At 40.3% G+C, this 20,639-nt stretch overlaps 1 protein-coding gene across 1 annotated transcript; it reads right to left on the bottom strand.

The window, feature by feature from the left end:
- Positions 1-305: 305 nt before the first annotated feature.
- On the bottom strand, positions 306-12,950 carry LOC148327587 (dual specificity calcium/calmodulin-dependent 3',5'-cyclic nucleotide phosphodiesterase 1B-like). The gene is made up of 14 exons (XM_088309087.1): positions 12,810-12,950; positions 8,136-8,249; positions 7,811-7,993; positions 7,407-7,473; positions 7,202-7,318; positions 6,355-6,495; positions 5,426-5,526; positions 4,448-4,573; positions 3,961-4,062; positions 3,769-3,889; positions 2,383-2,464; positions 2,179-2,296; positions 696-832; positions 306-546 (listed from the first exon to the last, which is right to left on the bottom strand). The coding sequence occupies exons 1-14, from the start codon at positions 12,860-12,862 to the stop codon at positions 449-451; spliced, it is 1,560 nt and encodes a 519-aa protein (XP_088165213.1). The 5' UTR covers positions 12,863-12,950; the 3' UTR covers positions 306-448.
- Positions 12,951-20,639: the final 7,689 nt, after the last annotated feature.

The raw sequence follows: 20,639 nt of genomic DNA, 5'->3' as shown, positions 1-20,639 counted from the left end.
TTTTACAAATCCACCTCCAAAGATGTCGAAAAATGGGTGGATTTTGCTCCTATTTCATATATGCAATATTAAATATAAATAGGTTAGACTAGTGGGGCCACATAGAACATATAATTGCAAAGAACATTTTTGCGTCCACTTCCACTTTAATACTTACATTTGCATTGTATGGTTGGTTTACATTTCTAGAGGAGGAAGAGGAAGAAAAATGTGAATAATATTGTGAAAAAAAACACTTGCGACAACTTGTTTGGTAAATTAATTTAATAGGAGGTTCTAGTTATTGCACAACATGGCCAGCATGTTACACAATTGTACAATTAAATAATTTTATTAAAAATGAGACGATATAATAGCATTGTGGTTTTGTTACAAACTGTGCCGTTCAGCTCAACAGATATATTGCACAAAAAAAAACATTTATTTATTTTTTTTTAAGTAACCAAGTCTACTGTTTTGAGTGTTTGGTATCATCCTGCTGAGATTTGTGCGACTGCTCCTCTGATGCGCCTCTCTGCTCTTTTGTCACTTCGGCTTCTGTGTATCCTGCAGGGTTGGAAAAAAAAACATCGGGAAAAAAAAAATAGCTCCAATATATGTGTTCGTCTTTTTGCACGGAACTGATGTGAAATCGATTGTGTGACTCAACACAGCTTATTTTGGAATCAGCTATCTGGACATTGCACTACAAATACCGTTGAATCCTCCATCTTTCCACTTGAGCTTGTTGTCGTCCGTGTGACGCGTCCACGTTGAACGGAAGCTCACCAGCTCGGCCGTGATGTGAGCCAGACTCCACTGCAGTCCTCTGGAGCTCTCCTTCCACACGTTACTAGGATGCCAGCAAACACGGCACAAAGGCAATAGCACCAGGCAGTCACCAAGCAACCAGGAGAAAGTCCAATTGATCTAGGCCGAGTGTGCCTTTTTATATCTAGTGCAACCTAAGTGACTCAAACAAAAGACACAAAAGGTTAAATGTGAAGAGTTCTCAGAGGAGGATATATTTACCACCTGTCTTAATGTACTAGACAGCTGATAATTCTTTAACTGTTGGATGTTTGTCGACGTTAAGTGGCGGTAGATTGGTGGAAGTCTTTCTATGCTTCAATCACTGAAGAAAGTTAAAAACAAAGAAGTAGGCCTTCCAAAGTCACAACCAATATATAAGAGCATAAAAGGATCACTTTCACATTTCACAGAGTTTTTTTGTTTTGTTTTTGCCCACACTTATTCCAGATGAGGTGAAGTATTGACCTTGACACGAGTTGCTAAGAGAAGAAGAATATATATATATATATATATATATATAAAATAATCAAAATTAAAGCGTTAACTCTGTAGATTAAAAATTTTTTTTTAACGCATTTAAATATTTTAACTGAGTTTTAACTCAAAAATAATTTGCATACTTTGCCAAGCCATACCATAACACACCATATGAGCTGTTAATCTTTAGCTCATCATCTGAGAACAAAACACCGTGCTCAAGTTACCACTGGGCTTTGCAAACCAACACTGCTTGAGTTTGGTGCTTGTGGGCTGAAATGAATGCACTGGTGAAGTTTTGAGAACATTTCTGAGAAAAATGCATTTAAAGATGACTCAGACAAAAGACAGGTATTAGAACAGTCTTTGAATTAAAATATCCTTCATATTTGGTGATTTTACATTAATTCCATGATATTATTCAAGTAAATATCTGTTACAAGCTTCACTAAAAATAGTCGTCGAAAAATGAGATTAATCATGATTAATTAAATTTAATCACTTGACAGCAGTAATTATAATAATTCTCTGCTATTTTCCTTGTTTAAAAAATATATACAGTAATCCCATCCCTCCATCGCAAGTTCCAGGTTCGCGGTCCTACATTTTATTAATATATCACACGTTTGTAACTCTACGATGTTTGTTCCACCTCACAATTATCTTGGATGTAATTCCACTATTGACCATTAGATGGTGGCACACTATTTTGCTTGACACAGTGTTATTGTGAAAGAAGAATGAAAATAGGAAGCATTCCACATCAGCCTAAATTTTGCTGAAAATTATTGAAAGTAAAATCCTTTTCAATCCTGCGTTTTACACCTACAGAAAGCGACAGCTGTAGGCTCATTTTATATGTACCCACCCCCATCACCTCCCGTGAGCACACACGAGCCAGTGTTGTACCTGTGTCTGTTACAGGGGTCCGGTGGACCTGGGTTCTCTTCCACCAGAGGAACCACGATCTTCTCCGCCATATCCGTCAGCAGGGAGAACGTCGGGTACACAATAAAGTCGATAAAACCTACGGGAAAGAGAGTCCACCTTACATGCCATCTTATCAAGGTGAAATAAAAAGTCTTGTGTTTTTTGTGTGTTTCTTGAACATACCAATCTGAGACTCGGCCACCAGAGTGCTTTTTCGATCACACAGCGGCGAGAAGGGCAGACCGAGCTCCGCTTCTCTATCACCCTCACCATGGTAGAAAGAGACAACCAGCAGATATCTTAAAAGGCATCCCACTCCAAGCCTCAAAATAACAGCGCCAAGCTTATGTGACACATCTAAAGTGCTTTTTCTTATTTTCTTTTTTTTCTCACAGGAGAAAAAACATTGAACAGGCTTTTATTGTATAGTTGCTAAAGAGAAACAGCGAGGCTGCACAGTACGCCTCCTCTTTTCTATTTTGGAAAGAAAAAAAAGCAGCACAAAAGCGCCCAGTGACAGGAACTGACGCGCGATGGAAGACACAGTTGGCGATTTCTTGATGTGAATGGCACTTCAAATTGGTCGTGAATAACGGCTACACGAATGTTGTATCAAGAGAATAATAATGCGGGATCGTGAAGAAAAAATTATTGGAGAATCAAGTGGCATTAAAAAAAAGTTTTAAATCAGAATTTTACCAGAATAAAGTTGAAATTTCACCAGAATTAAGTCACAATCTTACAAGAATAATCAAAATGTTATGTATGATATGAAGTTGGAATATTCTGAATATAAATGAATATTTTTTTTTAAATTCACAAATTTGTCTTATTTAGTCGAAAAATATACACTCTTAAAATAATATGTCTTAATTTTACCATGTCCGAATGTTAGGGGACTGAAGTGGTGCATTATTAAAAAAAAAAAAAAAAAAAGGAAAAGAATAATCTTAAAGCGTAATTCAAGTCAAAAATAGTTTTTACAATAATGTTCTATAAAATCGCACAAGTCTAAGAATGATTTTCTGATTAATATTGCGTTTGTGGAATATGAATAAAAAGCAGCAAAATTACTCATTTTTATCCATTTAATTTCATCATTTTGTCACCTGAAATTGACATCACAGTTGCTAAGGCCTCGGGTAACGTGATAAAGTCCAAATATTCTGAGAAAACTTTCGATAAAATGTATTTCATGAATAAACTCAAAATTTATTTAAAAAAAATAATGTATTCTTACAAAGATTACATCGTAACATTATTAAGCTAGAAATGTTGTCAAGTACAATTTTATACAAATTTGAATAAATCAGCAAAAATTGAACATTTATATCTTTAAATGGCTGAATTTTATGTCAGTAAAAGTCATTCCATTGCGTATTCTCCCCTGTTTTTGTCTGACCAAAAAACATACATGGTTGCCATATTTAAGCCCGCCTCCTGCTCGTTGTCAGCTGTGATTGGCTCAGAATTCGCAGTGTAGATGATGAAGGGAATGATTGCCTTTGTTAAAATTACTCCACAAACTATTAAAAAAAAAAAGTCTTTTAGGTTTTGGCATGTACCTACCTGCCTGAAGAACTCCTCCATCAGGGCTTTGGTCCATCTGGAGTGTAGACACCAAGGTTTAGACGGATGGCTGATGTCAGCCGTGTGGAGTAACAATGATAAAGCTTTGGACTTCTCAATCCTATCAGACCGAAAAAAGAAAAAGTGTTGTTAGGTGCTCCCTCAAGAGTTCTTGAACGTGTTTAGCTTTACCGTTCATGTTGCTGCAGACAGGATTTCATGGCTTTTACTTGGAGGAGGTGAGAGGACATGTCTGTGGATAGCACCATCTCGATGACAAGGGAACGTAACTCCCTGTGTGCACATGTAACGATTACTAGATGTATATAAAAAAGGCACGCGTCCACAAAATTATTCATACAGTTTGAAAAAAAAACAGTATGGGTCCAAGAATGAATACATTATTTTACAAGAAAAAAGTTCTTTTTTTAAGAATTAAGTCAATAAGTAAAAACAATGAAGTATGTTTTTTTTTCAGGAAAAAAAAAAACATACTTCATTGTTTTTAAGAAAAGTCTTGATCTACTTTTCTGTTTTGTTGATTCAGTCTCACTTTGTTTGGTGTCAAAAGCTGTATTGCATGATGTAAGCAATGCTGAGTCACAGTTCATCCCCTAAAAGTTTGAATATAAAATATAAGATTAAAAGAAAATCCTTTTGAAAAAAGGAAATGCCTTACATCCACTCCTCTCGAGTCAAATGAATGAAGATATTCATTTGGTCGTCCTGCAGGAGGCGGAACGCTGCGCTCAGATGATGACTTTCCTGCACCGACCGGTCATTGTAGATTAGCGCAAAGTCAGACCTGACGAGACAAAAATAAGGTAAGTGCATTAAGGAATACAGTGGTAGCTTGAGGTACCTCTTGTGAAATATTTTTTCAGCCAAGTACCTCTGAACCACCGCAATGCATTTTGGGTAAAAAGAATAAAATGATAGGAATTAAAACATGGCACCTGTGTCTGATTTATTAAACATAGGAACCTTTCAAACTTCATTTGAATTGGTCCACAATAAAACATAATGCTCAACATACAACCAGAATTTTGCTGACTCTGGTTTGGCCTTCTAGTGCACTTTTATCTGAATTTTTTTCAGAACGCTCACGCTTTGACCACAACTCCACTGTTTGTGTCCTTCAGTGATTGACAGGTGAGAGAGATGACATTTGACAAGTTTGGTCGGAACATTCAAGTATGTGGAGAATCTGGGTTTTTAAAATAAGGAAATTGAATAACCTACTGAAAAAATAAATAAATATATATATATATATATATATATATATATATATATATATATATATATATATATATATATATATATATATATAATTTTTCCTCATTTGGTTTGAAATCCAATATGCTTCACTTTTGTCGGCGCTCCACTTGGTCGGTTCTTCTTTATTTAGTGGGACATATAAACAGGGAGCCATATATAATCCAAGAGTCTCTTCAGCAAGGATGGATATATGGCATCTAAAAATACACATCTCCCGCCGTGAAGATGTTTGTGTTACCGTTTAGCCCTCTATAAAACAACATCCAATGTATTTTATATTCCCTGACATCTCGAAATCTTAACAGGATGTCATGCAAATAGCCGCATTTGTTCAAATTTGGCAGCGGGTGGAGTAAATGTTCCAGGAAAAACAACTCACTTTGTGTGGATGTGAAAATTGTTGGTGGTCCCCGTATGCTCGTAGTCGTGAATGGCTGCGGCGAACAAAGACGCCATCACCTCCAGCTCGGTTAGCCAATGCTGAGTGGACATGGAAGAAACATAACAATCTTTCAAGCAATCAATCATCCAACCAATTTTTATGGTCATAGTCTTTACTGGGTCTTAAAATCTTTTAAGTCTTGGTCTTGACTCGGTCTTTACTTTTTGAAGTCTCAAGTCTTGACATGGTCTTAACTCCTGAAAGTCGAAAGTCTTGACTTAGGCTTGACTCCTCGAGGTCCTGGTGTTGACTCCTCAAAGTCCTATTTTTGAGTCCAGTGCAAGTCTAGCGCAAAACGCAGTCTAACTATGCGCATGGGTAGAGTTTTCTCTCTTTTGGTATTTCTGGCGCAGGTAGACAAGACTGATCATTTGAATCAGGTGTGTTGCACGAAAGCAGTCCTTGAGTACCGGAATTTGAAACCTGTGCTTTATAGCCTCTGACTTCTTAAAGTCTTAGTCCTGCCTAGGTCTTAAGTCTTAAAAATTTTGGTCTTGACTCCTCATATTCTCTGTCTTGACATGGTCGCGTGTCCTTGAAATCTTTATTCGTGACTTGGCCTTTTCCCTTCTTCGTCTTGGTCTTAAGTCCTTAGAGTCATCACCGTTTCGGTCTTGACTCAGAGTCATTTGAATTTGTCCTAACTTCTCAGATTCTTGGTATTTTCTTGATGCTAACTCCTCTAACTCCTTCAAATTTTGACTCCTCAGTCTTGACTTGTTGAATTCTTGAATCTTTACTTTAGTCTTTATTCCTCAAAGTCAACGTCTTGATTGGCCCTTAGTCCTCCAAGTCTTAACTGTTGCATTAGTCATCAGTCTGCACAGTCTGGAGTTTGTTTGAACTCGTCCACATCCAAATCGTACCACTAGACCGGATCGCAGCAGCAAGCAGTGCAAGGTCTGTGTGACGTCTGCGGCATGCACGTGGCTGTGGTACGGGTTGTTGTGTTTGCAGTATCCTCTCTCCACAGCAGACAGGAACAGCGTCAGGCTCGAGATGGGAATCTAGAACAAAGCAATCAATCGCATGACCCACTTTTCAACCCCTTGCCTCTGTTGTGATCAAATTAAGTCCGGTGTTACTCAGTGCGGAAACGTAATCTTTCAATAAACATTCCCGAGAAATCTCATACGATCCATGTGTCTGATACTGCAAATAACAACAAACCCCACAAAAAAATAAATACTGACTTGCTGATCTGAAGGCTAAACGACTTTCAAGAGGTAGCATTTGCTAAACTCACTATGGTATGCATTTTTTTTCTTTCCATTCTCAATGCGTGACGGACACAAAAATTATTCACGTTTGACATTCGGCACTGTTACTTTGGAACATGGCCACAATTCAGTCTTGGAGGTTGTTCTTGCCTCCTTTATGGAAGACATATTTTTTCATCTTCGTTTTGACTCCACATAGTTTTAATCTTGATGTGCTTTTTCATTTCATGTCATCAAAACTTCGTTATTGACATCATAACTTTATTTATTGTGTTGGTTATGACCAGGTTTTAAATCTTATATTTTCATGCCAGCGCAAGTCTAATCGACTGCGTTTGCGGCCGTGTTGTGCCTCTCTGGGCAATCCAGCGCACTGAATTTCCTTGCCCCTGACTCATCTCATGGTGTATTTGATCACGGTCATGTCAGATTTGCTATTGGTCGAAAAGCAGCGTCTTATGCTACGTTTCATGACAAAGACTGCAAAAAGGACCTTGAAGCGGCTGTTGAGCTCATATCTGGTCACGAGCTCTAAGAAGAGAGTTTGCAGTGCGTGATCAGAGCTGGCTGCGTTCAAGGCAAACACGTCAAAACTCCAGCGGTCAACATCCTTCGGAGAGACATTAACAGAGGGGGGTTAGCGTGACTGGATTATTGTTCCTTGTGCTGATACACAGCAAGATACTTTTGGGGCTTACCCTCAGACACTTCATGACGGCGGCAGGTTGGTCTGGCATAGCGGCCGTGTAGGTCCTCTTGAACATCCTGGAATAATGCAATGTTTATGTTGAGTTCACATGCTGAGACTGTGCAGCAAACTCGTCTCAGGAGGTGTTTATATAAATCCTCCAAGACACCGTACACTTTGGCGAGGATGTTTTCAAAGAGAAACGGGGGCCCATGTTTCACGGTTTTGTGCGGCTGTCAGTGTGGAGTGGGGTTGTTGAGGTTATGCTCAAGTCAAATTACTCTCATCTCATCATGGTTAATACACACTTTTGTGATTGACTGCTGACCAATTGGTATTAATGCTATCGGTCATTCGTTGGCCAGTATGGTTCAGAAATCCTCAACAAAAAGCAAAATAAAAAAAAAGTCATACCTCTCCACAAAAATCCCAGCCTGTACCGCATGCACGATGCTACGAAACTTGGGCTTTTCGTCTGATCTCCGCCCCGATTGTCGGACCCTCTGAGTGAATGTGGATGCCAGCCAATCAGTAACCTCCGCGGGAACTCCATCAGACTGAAGCTGTTGGAGGTCGTCCTCAGACTCCAAGCACTGCCTGACACGCACGCACAAACACACGCACACACTGAAGTTGATTTCATGTTTAAGCATTTTTTTATTTATTTTTTACCCCTATGCGACAATGCAAAAGATATATCAATAACCTCACAATGCCACGGTTTTTAATATTTTTATACCTGCTTCCATCGAGATAAACCGCCTCCAATAGCGATGCTGTCAAGTCCAAATTCTTTTTGATGTCCTCAAAGTCAACGTCTTTGTTGTCCAGCTGCTTCAAGATGCTCCGGATCCTGAAAACAGTCACAAGGAATGATTTGATACGTTTGATCAAAGACAAATTTAATTGAGTTTGTTGTTTGTGAGCGTGGTTGGTTAGAAGGCGGCTGTAGGAGCATCCTCTGTTCGCTTTCAGTATTTTGGAATTCCCTACTCCCAGAAATTAGAGCGTCGATCTCGGGTGAAATGTTTAATTTCCATTTGATACTTAGCTGTATTTCTACACTCTCACGTTTGGTTAAACCACAACTTGTAGGCAATTAGTCTCTGGACTTTGACGTGTTTTAATGCTGCATCCCCCCAACAACACCCCCACACAATTCCTTGTTATCTCTTCTCAAAGTTTTGTGCCCATGAATGGGTTTTCTCAGAGTTTTTCCTTGCCTAGGAGTTGTGCCTGGAGGAGTGGACGTTGATTTTTTTATTTATTTTTATTTTTGGGGACTCTGGACTACAAAAATAAACTTGACTTGACATAACCTGAGTGGGGTTATATTGTTTGGTTGAACGGATTTAGGCATTTACGCTTCTTGGAGGGCTCTCATGGTCCAGCTTTTGGAAATTACTGTTCTAATGTTTTTGCTATCGTTTGTATGTTTTTCAGACTGGGTTTGAATCGGAGCTGCGGCCTTCCTCTGCTCTTGCAGGTTTTCTTTACGTAAATAGGCTTCGTCATACCTCTCCAAAACCAGCATTTTAGTTCCATTCAAGTTTGTCTATATGTGCCCAGTGATTGACTGGTGATAGTCCGAGATCTCTTCCCAAAAGTCAAATGTGATATGTGTCATGTAAGTTTTAAGATTCAATCATCTCCATTCATGTGACGAAACTCATCATCGTTAGGAAACAGATGCAGTAAATATCATTTACATTTGTTCTCGAGAAATTTTTTTTTAACACCAAATTGGTTAATAATCCAGCCATTTTCTTCCTCTTATTGGGGGTCAAGTTTTGCGGGGTCGCAGCTGCAGTTCCCCCTCCCTGAGCCGCTTAGTCCAGATCTTCTCAGGGATCTCAAGGTTTTCCGGGGACTATAGTGTTGATGTGAAAAAATATGCCTGACAGCGGTGATCTGGATTTGTTTCCACATTACATGTAAATTTTCATTTTTTTTTTTGAATGGCAAATACAAACTGAAAAGCACACGTTTTTTGTCTTGAGTGAGCGAGTTGATGTTCACAGCGGGCAACGAGGTCTTCTCGAGAATTCATTTGGAAGCCATTTTAAGACAAATTGTCCCAAGGAGGGAAAAAAATGCCTGTGGAGAAAAGGGCATCGTTGCTGCCAATCTTTCCATGAGATTAAAACTTCCCATGCTTTGGGCATTACGTAAATCACACTTTGTAAAAGTCATGTTTTGAGAATTGGGACTAAGAGAGTGATTATTCCCAGTCTTGTGATCAGCGAACAAATGAGGATGTAATTCAAAGCTTTAAGAGATCCTAGGGACGCTTTGTGACCTTCATTTTTTTTATTTGCAAGCCATTTTCTCCTGAGTTGGATTGAATGTGGATGCGATATTCGAATTGTCATCTCTGTTACTTGAATTAGCCGAAAACGGCAAACAAAAAGTGACGCATTTGTTTCGCGTGACAAAAAGCGCTCTTATTAAACTTAATGAACCTTTCCGTTTTTGTCGGATTAAGTCATTTAAAGCACAAATTATTATTAATCAATTCATCAAACATTCAGATAAAATTTTGTTTTGCACGAAAGTACAAGACCGTTTTTCAGATGATTTAGACAATCCAAAACTGGCTCTCAATGATTACTTGATTATTAAAATAGTCAATTAATTGGACAATTAAAGTTTTTAATTAATCATTTGATTTTGACCGAGCTAAATTTATATCTTTAGTTGTTGTTCAAAAATGAGAGAAGATATTTGAAGCAGTGGTTTTCAAACTGGAAACAGCCGTAGCCAGACAAAAAAAAAGTATACAGGAGCTGTATTTGGGCATTAGCTGGTCAATAAAACACTCCTAAAGAAAGTTACTCCCAATCCTAACTATTTTATCTCTAAAAATATATAAATACCATTTTTTTTTTCTCAACGATGCCAACTTTTTAATTTATTTGCATTTAGGGGTACATTGAACTTGTTTAGTTGCTATAAGAATTATGAAGAGTTTCTTTCCTCCCCTGTTCTCGACCCAAATAATTTTGAGACCCCTTGATTTACAGGACTTCTGAAATGTTAATGAATTGTGGCATGCATTCATGCAATTAATAAATCCTCGAAGCTTCGAGGAATCTCATCCTATGTTTATAGAACTGCAGTTATTCTCTCATGCAGATTTACTGGACATGACGTGAGTTTCGTTCCAATAACGGCTGACTTTCTCTCCCACTCGTCCCCTTCGTGACCGTTGTTGAAGCACTGCCAGACGACGCCATGCGGCCTGCTAGCAGGCGGGGATGCTGCCGTTGGCACTTGCAGCTTTTTAAGTGTTTATCACACTGGCACCATCTTCAGAAAGCTGTTGAGCCATAAAAATAGCAAGCGCCCGAATGTCAGCGCTCATAATCATTCCAGATAACTTCTTCTTTTCGGTCGTAGCTATGGACAGCTGGGGAGACATTTGAGAGCGCTTTTTCCCCGGAAATGACTTGTCAAGGACACTTTTGTGTATGGAGATGAATGACCAATCCTTTTTCTTTTTTTGTACACTGTGCAGCGTGACTGTTACTACTTGACTACAAGCTCTTACTACTTTACTATAATTGAGCAGTGCAAAAATACTGCACAGTGCTTCTGCAGGTTTCATTTAAGAGGCAAGGGACCATATTTGGTAACGTTTAAGGCTGTACTACTTGAGGCCTGTTTTTTCTTTCCCAGTGAAGAAAAAGAAAAGTTTGATGACATCTAACTGCAAATTGAATACAATGTCACAAAATCCTGAAAAATACTCGGCATCAGTATTTCACTAAATTTTCTTTTACAGTAATCCCTTGTTTTTTGCAGTTAATTGGGAGCGGATCCCCTGAAAAACTGTGAAGTACCGGTTGTCTTTTTATTGTTTTAAATATTATTTTTAATTAGAATTTGAATTAGATTTTTACTTCAAAATTTTTATTGGATTAAGTAAATACTTGTTACACAACAAATTTAACTTGTTATATTAAGTTAATATATAGATTCTTAACACGTCTTTGGTGCTGCTTTCCAGTGTCATTTTCCTTTACTGAATCATACCCATGTTAAATGATGGGCTTATAGAATTATTGTCGAATTCATTTTTAACTTGTTATTATCAAATCAATAATACATATATTGTTGCTAAAAATGGTTGTTTTTCTACTTTTTTCAGAATATTTTCAAATAAGTTTTAGGCAGCAACACTTTTAGCCGAGCAGAAAATAATACTGTGTATAAATATTTTGAGTCTTTTTGCCACACAGTTGGCCAGAGTGCAAATAATTTAAATAATTTTATTTTAGCAGACTAAAAATATATTTATTTTTATGAGACTGCTGCACCTGCCCCAGTTTTAAAATCCACTCGCTAATCTGAGCAGAACAGGCAGTGAAGAAATATACAAACATTTTTTTTAATTAAAATGTAAATAATCGAAATAGCATATTTATTTTTATAATAAAAAATTATATTTATAATAATGTTTCACAGTGTTTGCAGTAGCTTCATAGCATCACTCTTTTTTTTCTAAAACTGAAAAAAACATAACTGGAACTTTGAAAGACAAATATATCTGAATTCAGTTTAGCAGTTTATCCATCCATGCTATTTAGTTAACATTTCTCCTCTTTAGGATTTTGAAAAACAACTCATCACCATCACATTCAAAGATATCTTTGTACTCTATTTTATCTTGAGATGTGCCTCCCAAGTTTGTTGGTCCCCAGAGGAGATCCGCCTTACACATATGCCCCATGCTTGTACTGACAAAGTTTTGAACATTTTGATTGTGAAACATTACAACAAAATACCTCAAAATCTGGAAAACTATTCAGAAAAATAAGGAAAGTGCATGATGCAATGCTTTAATGCGTTCGCTTTTATTTTCAATCCACACTGCATTTTACCATTTTGAATACAAATGAAGCCTGAACTGTACTTGTAACAATGTCAAAAGTAACACCACGTGCCTGCCAATGTGCGGAGTTGTGTTCACCAACAGATGCAAAGACGTCAAAGCCCTAACCAAAACAAAAGCCACATGACCCATCATCCGTACCTCTCATTTCTCCTCCCATAAAACCCCGGCGCGAGGAAGTCAAGTGTTCCTGTCACAACTGGCAAGTGTCGCGGCTGCTAAGTATAGTCGGGCTAGTGACTACGAACCAGGGAATCGGTTGTTTAGGGCAAGTGATCTGATCTCCAGACTAGATTGGAAAGGTTCAAATTGTGTGTTTCAGTTGCAGGACGCAGAACAAAACAACAATTCAAACAGCATAAACAACTATCAATTAGAATTTTGTCATGCCCGTCAAAGACACTTCTAGTGGCTGTTTTCAGAATAGCACACTTCAAACAAGTGGGAGAGTCCCCTCCGTCATGTTAGGTGATGTTAAAAGCTTTCAATCAAATGACTCAAAATGTGCTCTGATCTTACCTTGAAATGGGCATCTGCAGATGTTTCTTACGGATTCGCAGCAGTTCAGCCATTCTGCATTCAAGCTGTACCTTGATGGACCCCAGAGTTTTCCCCCAAAACCAAAACAAATTGCAAGAAAAAAAAAAGATTGTTCTAGAACCCCCCCCAAAAAGTTAACCAAAGAACCAACGCAAAAACTTGTGTGTCCTGAGACAGACTTGTGTTTCAACAACTCTCCCACCCACTTCTGGGGGGACCTACTCTTTCACTCTGATTGGTTGGATGAGCCCAGACTGTGTCAGCGTGTGTGCGTGAGTGTGGTATGAGCATCTTTGTCAGTTTCTGCGTGCGTGTGTGCACAAGTGTGAGTGGGCTGACCTCAGTGATGAGGTGTTGACTGCGAGCCTTTCAAGCCGTGTGTACTTAAATCCCAAATGAGAGTTTTTCCAATGCTGCCTTGAATCAGGGAGCCACAGAGACAGTCTTTCACCAGAGTCACCCCAACTCAGGCTTATAAAACAAAGCTTGTCCTCGCTAGACGGCCACAACAGAGCAGCCATTCTGGGGGCTCACGTTTTCAATAATTTTTTTCTGCTTCAATCCTCTCTTGTCAATGGCTCTTCAAGACTGTATTTAAACTTGAGTGGTCTCAGAACAGTGCCATAGGGCTTTAGAGGTGAACTACCCTTGCCCAGATAATCCTGCACATTTTATATTGCTATTAAATTGATAAGAGTCACAATAATCACAGACAAAGGTACGTGTACAATAAATTTAGGAATTTCTAAACTGTGGAATACTCTAATTATGAAGCGCACCTGAGCCCCTAAAAAGCCCCCATGTATGGCACCTGAGTCCCCATAAAGACATCTCCTAAAAAGCCCTTACAAGTTGCACCAGAGCAGGGCTTCTCAATTATTTTCTGTTACGCCCCCCCTTGCAAGAAGAAAACAATTCGCGCCCCCATTCCACCACCCACCCTCCACCATAACCATAATTAATAGGATTTACAATGCAAAATAAGCCTACACCGTAGAGTTTATACTTGATGCGCACAATCGGCAAGGATAGCGCCACTGCCAACTACTGGAGTGGATGTGCAATTAAACTTTATTGTAGTTCGGCGGAAAACAAGCACGTCCTACCGGGACCCCTCAGGATCGCACCGCGCCCCACCAGTGGGGCCCGCCCCACTATTTGAAAAGCACTGCCCTTAAAAAAACCCCATGGAGAGCACCCAAGCCCCCAACACCTGTATTTAGCACAATCTAGCCTCTCGTATTGCAACAGAGCCACCAAAAAGTGCACCTGGGCCCTCACAAAGAACACGTATTCATGAAGAAGCATACCCAAGGCCCCAGCAAAAGCACGCTCCATTCCCTCAAAAAGCGCAATTCAGCCCTCATGAAGTTCACTTGAATCCCCAAAAAAGCCTCCTTGTACAGCACCCAAGTCCCCATCAAGTGCAGGCGAACCACTATGAAGGCCTCTCAAAGCAAAAATTCACAAGCTAGGCCTCCTGGACCCCTAATAAGCTGTCATTAAGCACAACTGAGCCCCGCCTACTGCAACGGAGCCTTCACAACGTACACTTGTGGCCCTAAAGGTGGCGCTTTTCCATTAGAGGTTCCAGAACAGGCCCCGTTTTTCAACGTATTCTATATTTAGAAAGATGAGTGAAGGGTGATATATATTATATTACTACCTTCCTCGATCTGCGTTATAGAACCAGGTTGGAGAGGTTCTCAGAAACAGTTCCCTTATAACCACACAACCCGGACCAAATGGAGGAGTAATCACACCATGCTGTTTTGGGGTAGAACTGGTACAATGGAAAAGGGGCTAAAGTGCATCCATGCCCCCTCGGACCGCACCTGTGCTCACTTAAAGCATCCCGGAGTCACTCAACTGCCATGAAATGCCTGCGAGAACCTTAGAAGGTCTCACAAACGGTACGCGAGCCTAAAAAAAAAGCTCATAGACCAGCACCAGATGAGCCACACACCTTCCGTTGCCAAAGTCATAAAAATACAGTACATACAAAGATAAAAACAAACAGAATTGTCTTTTACAAAAATGCTGAACCATATTTGCAATTTCATATGTACTAATGGAAGATGTTCTGACGCTTGGGATGATGATTTTCTCGATCGCACGCGCCACGCTCTACGACCCATTGGTTTGAAAGAGAGGGTCCAAGCCATCAGAGCGGCGCAGCATTATCATCCTTGGTACAAATGAAGTTATAAATATGGTTTTCTTGGTTCAGTAATGATGTAAAACACTAAATATTTATGCTGCCGTGTCTAGACACAGAACAGTGAGCTCACTGATCTAAACCAAGAAATATTTTTTTCGTTTCTATGCGAAAGCCTGTATGTATTTGCCGAGCTATACTTCGCGATGTCGGCACATTGTAAAACAGCAATTCATATTTTCAATCACCCCACATGCTGCGGATGTACAAGCTTGGAACATCCAGCTGATTCCACACCCATCTCACCCCGTTCCTGTTGTAATAGAATAACAAAGGAGGCCGTGCGATGTGGTAACAGGCCAAGCGGAGTGATGGGTGTGCATGGGGCCGTTTGGGGGTCATGGAAAAGCGTCAAAAAAGTACCCAAGTCCCCACAAAGGACACACATGCCCATAAGAAGCCTTCACAAAACAAAAAACTCATAAGATGAGTCCCCATGAGGAACGCTGGGCCCTTTAAAAATCCCCCACAATCCTTAAGCTTCCAGAAAGCCCACCTTGGCCTTCATCAGGGAGAATGATGAAGCATTACTGGTTTTATTATAAATATGTTGTAGAAGATGTCGGTCATAGGCAAAATCCACTAAATTGTTGTGCAACTATGGATAAAGTTGAAGATCAAGTCGTTGACCGATAAGCATGTTCAGAAAAGTTTAAAAGTTTCAGTGGGAGAAAGCTTAGAAAGGACAATACCACAAACGGTTGTTATTGTCTTTATTTTTTTCCCCCTGCTGTTTAATACAGATGTGTAATCTTTTTATGGAGTTAGAGCAGCACTGTGCAGCAATGTGACTGGGGAAAACCCCTGCTTCAGCTTCGACTCCCCGCCCACCCCCACCTCAGCCTCATTGCTGGTACTGGTTTGGCTGCTGGATCAGACTCACTCCCATGCTCCCATGCCCTTTGACATGGCACAACATATTGCCGAAAATGAAGGAAAGTCACATCGACATCACTGGAAGCTGTTTTTGTTTTCACAAAAAGCAACCTGTGATGTCAAAGTGAGGGGAAAAAAAGACAGTCGCAGTCTGTGAGATTGCTGAATTGATGAGCTTCATTTCACAGTCCCCCTCTGTACATCTCGTTCAAATTCCAAGACGGTTCAGTTGTGGCAGATCAGCGACATCATCGGAAGGAGAGAGCTTTGGCACCAACGAGATTATGATCTTTATTATCTAGAGTTTTATCAGATGTGGCCATCGAGGTGCTCATTCATAGTGCATGCATATGTACAGTACTGTACATGCAAGAATTGAACATTTCAATTTAGGCACAGCCCCTCTCTGATGTCACAAGGCTCATCCAATAAGAGAAATGCTGACAGTAAATACACAGTTCGACTGTTGTAGGGTAGAGTGAAAAAAAGAAACTTGAAAAGCCGTCAGTAGGCTTTAAAGTGTTGTAGCTTCTGGACAAGCCTAATCTGCCCAAGAACCCGCTGTTCCTTTTTACACTTCCTCCTCATCAGTCAAAGTAATGCCAGGGCTTTTCATCGTAATGGTGACAAATGACATATTGTCAAGCTGAAGCCTACTTAGGGTTCGACATTAACAGTGGTCTGGTGGTCCGCGGGCCACTACATGACTCTGTGGGGGGGACCCAAAGTCCACTTATGCTGGCCAACCTGGCCTGTTTGCATTTTTAAAATGATGAACACGTTCTTGCTTTGTATATTCAATATTTTGAATTTCATCCCCATCTCTTAAAATTGAATGAAATCAAATATAAATGTATCAATTATTGATGTTTTTTTTTTTTAACCATGATGCACACATTCTGTTTGTGTGTCAGGTTAATTCTTCCGTACAACCCGGTGCACACGAGATGCCATCAACCCTTGTCGCCATCCGTGCTCGGTATTTCGCCATCGACGCCAGGTTTGCGCTGTCATCCGTGCTGAGTATCAAACATGTTTGATAATTTTGACACTCACCGCTATCAACGCGAGGTGTGCGGGGCACTCGGCTATTACCCAAAGCGCATGCGTTCTTCATAAACTAAATACGGCGGTGCCCTGTCAATACATTACAGAGGCTCTCTGGGTGATAAATTTTAGGCAATATTCTGCCTGCCTTTAACAATGTCAGGTCCCCAAAATAAAAGGACAAGGACAAACGGGACAAAGCAGTGGGAAGAGATTGCTTTTAACAAGATAAATATTTCTACAAGGCACATAAATCGGTCGCCACCTTGAATGGTCTCATGATCCCAAACACGTGATTAACGCAACTTAAAGCAGCTATTCCAACGTCTTGCGTGCGGAGAACAGCACCATCGAATCATCCGCCCCTGGAGCCGTATATTCCATTCACTTTTATCCCTCCATTATCCAAGCCGCTTATCCCCACACCCCAGCTGTCATCGGGCACGAGGCGGGGTAGACCCTGAACTGGTTGCCAGCCAATCGCAGGGCACACAAAGACAAACAACCAATCTCACTCACAATCACACCTAGGGACAATTTGCCGTGTCCTCTTGACCTGCCATGCATGTTTTTCAAACATGGGAGGAAACCAGAGCACCCGGAGAAAACCCACGCAGGCACGGGAAGAACATGCAAATCCGGAATCCAACCCTGCACCCTTGTACAGTAAGGCAGACCCAAAAAGACTTGATGTAGGACCCTGCTACTTCACATCCAATCATGCGGCAAAAGGCGCTGGGCTACTTTCTCTTCGGTTGTTGAGCAACCAACGACAACAATGGCAGGCTTGAGTCAGGTCGCCGTCCCCCCTGTACCCTACCCCACGGTGAACGCCAAATGTGGTAACCCCTAAACAAATGTACAACATCTCACCCGAATCGTAACCCAAACAATGTCACTGGATGTTCGTAAAAAAGAGGCTGCTTGTGAAAAACTAGCAGCGTGAATTTTCGTCTTCTGCTTGTTCATCAATTGGCCTGTGATGGATGCCGCCCGCAAAAAGTACCTGCCCTTTTCCACACAGTTGCTATTGGCTGTGTCGCTGATGGATTGCTTAAACAAAGTGGTGTTTGAAACAAGCCATCTGGTGGCGAGGTTCTTCCCATTAATCCCCTAAAAATGCCATTTTGTGACAGGTCGTAAATAGATCCACTCCAGACTTTATTGGCTTCCTATTTGGTCCAATGCTTAAAGCCTTAACCAAGTTTGGATAAAAACTCTTTGGTTTCTGCGTAATCCTGTTTACAGACAGACGTACAAACAAACTAAGGTCTCCTCCTCCTCCTCCTTGCTCGGAGGTTAGTTCTTAAAATGCCAGAGAACTCCCGCTCCTGACGAACAGTTCAAGTTACAGGTTGGCAGCCTCTGGCAGTTTTGATCTTTTTAGTGGACTAACTATTTCGGTTTACTTATCGGTCTATCCCTCCCCTGAGGATGACGAACGCGTACCCTTTGATCTCTTCGCTGTCCGCTACATTTCACAGAAAGAAATGTGACTCCGTGACACCATAAATCACGTTGCAAGTCCCCTCATGGGAACCACGCTTCCAAGAGGCCGAGGGTGCCGAGGGGCATGTGGGGTGGTCTTTTTTGTTTTTACAATACTGGAGTCCGAAATAGAGTTTACCCAATGTTTTTAGCGACGTGTCCACTTGTGAGTCTCTTTCAACACCGTTGAAGCTGTCTATGTTTTCTCTCCGGGCTACTTCTCGGTTAAACACCGCAAACAAATGCAGCTGGTTGACCTATTAAAGCACGATACATGCCTAGCGATTACTCAAGCCAAATTTGAGCATTTTTCCACCCTTGCGGTCAGTGAGAAAAGGCTAGATTGTTGGATGACTCAAAGATTTTGGAAAATGGTCATGACGTTGAGATCTGCGAGACTACTGAGCAGTAGTTGAGCATTTTGCTTCCCATCCAATATCATTTACGAATTGCATTGTCATATTTTCATTTTTGTTTTCTGTACTATGACATAAAGGTTAAGCTCCTTAACACCACATCAGCGTATTCACACCGTATGCATGGTTAACATATCGTTGCTGTCCTGTAAAAAAAAAAAACAACACTTTTTCCGATTTCTGTCTTTTTTTTTTTTTTTTTTTTTTTTACACTTTTACGTAAATGAAATGTTGCAGACACCTCATTAAAGTAAAAAACAAACATGTGAATTAAAAAAAATGATCAGGGATCATATGCAACAACAGCAAGACACATCACAAATTGATACCATAGTAATGGTGGCGTGTAAGTACATCCAAGTTAAGGTTTAGATTTTGATTGCTGTCCGATAAAACCCAATACTTGTTTCTTTTTGCTGATATCGGACTAATATCTGATATCAATATCGGATCAGGACAACGCAATTATTACCAATGAATGCAAAATTTGCGTAGTAGCACTCTATCTTAACATTAGTTTGCCTTATCACAGCAATGTTTTATTTTTCATATTTTACTTCTTTGTGCCCCAAAGAGAAATGTGACAAAAATCACAATTTTTGTGTACTTGTCGGCACACTAGCACATCAATTTTGTCTGCCAAAAAATCTACAGCTACAGCCTGAGACTGAGACTTAATGGGTGCTGTCCTATTGGACGACTGAGAAATGATGTCATGTACACATTATATAACATTTGTCTATAATATCATAATAGGGACGGAGGGAGAGAGAGAGAGAGAGAGAGAGAGAGAAAAGGGGGGAAAAGGAAAAAAAAGTCAGCATTACCAGCCCAGTGCGGTCCTCCATGTCGCAACAATCAGATGTTTATCAGGCTTTCTTCTCCATATCTTGTGAGGGTGTGTCATGACCTCTGGCATTAGTATGTGTGTTGCCAAGACCCCCCTCAAAATGAACATGAGCCCCTTTGCCCTACTGTAAATCCAGCACGTGTGTATACATTGCCGTGGTTTATGTTAGTAAGCCAGCGCTGCTCTGTTTACGCTCACACGCACTTCATGCCTTCTCCTCTGTGTATGCACAATGTGTGTGTATGTGCCTGTGGACTCCTCCGAGGTTCACAAGTCAGCGAGACAGGTTCTGTGTCACCAACGCAATCAGCAGAGAGTCTTTATATCAGGACCAGAGTTTCCACAATTAACTGGCTCGAGTGTCTCGGGACAGGAACTCACAGTGGAGCTGCAGTATAGTTCAAGTTGCATGCAAGACACACAAGAATCCAAATACTGCATCCATCAGTAATGCTTTGCTATGCAATGCAAAATGGTGTGAATTTGCAAAATAGCCGCCCCCACCAAATTGGGGCGAAGCTAACTTTTATGTGGAAGCTGCCCACCTCTCACCATCACAAATGTATCACAGATACAAAATGAACATATCACAACATGCCATTTGGCAAGCTTTAGTAGCAGTAAACAGTTAAGAGATGCAATTTGAAACAAAACAAAACAAAAAAAAAACAACCTGAAATAAATAATACCTAGTAAGCGCTCTTGTGCCATTGACGAGTGGACTCTGGTTTTAATCAGCTTAGCAGAGACAACTGAAACAGGCAGCGTTACTGCAATATGGAGGGCAACACAGAGATTTGGACACAGTGTAGCTTAATAATAACACAATAATAACACTTAGATAAAAAAAATGACTGCAGTTCCCACTACACTACTATTATAAACTATAATGAAAATATAACCAACTACGATAA

This window comes from Idiotropiscis lumnitzeri, chromosome 11 (genome assembly GCF_059441095.1).
Source record: "Idiotropiscis lumnitzeri isolate Australia: NSW breed Sydney's pygmy pipehorse chromosome 11, RoL_Ilum_1.0, whole genome shotgun sequence".
Lineage (NCBI taxonomy): Eukaryota > Metazoa > Chordata > Actinopteri > Syngnathiformes > Syngnathidae > Idiotropiscis > Idiotropiscis lumnitzeri.
This window is presented reverse-complemented; position numbering and strand designations above follow the sequence as displayed.

Excerpts from the sequence above, each read along its gene's own strand:
- LOC148327587 (XM_088309087.1), bottom strand. The coding sequence starts at position 12,862 with ATGGCTGAACTGCTGCGAATCCGTAAGAAACATCTGCAGATGCCCATT. Across the intron at positions 7,474-7,810 it reads GCTGGGATTTTTGTGGAGAG|GATGTTCAAGAGGACCTACA; the intron begins GTATGACTTTTT and ends GCATTATTCCAG. Across the intron at positions 3,890-3,960 it reads TGTCTGCAGCAACATGAACG|GATTGAGAAGTCCAAAGCTT; the intron begins GTAAAGCTAAAC and ends TCGGTCTGATAG.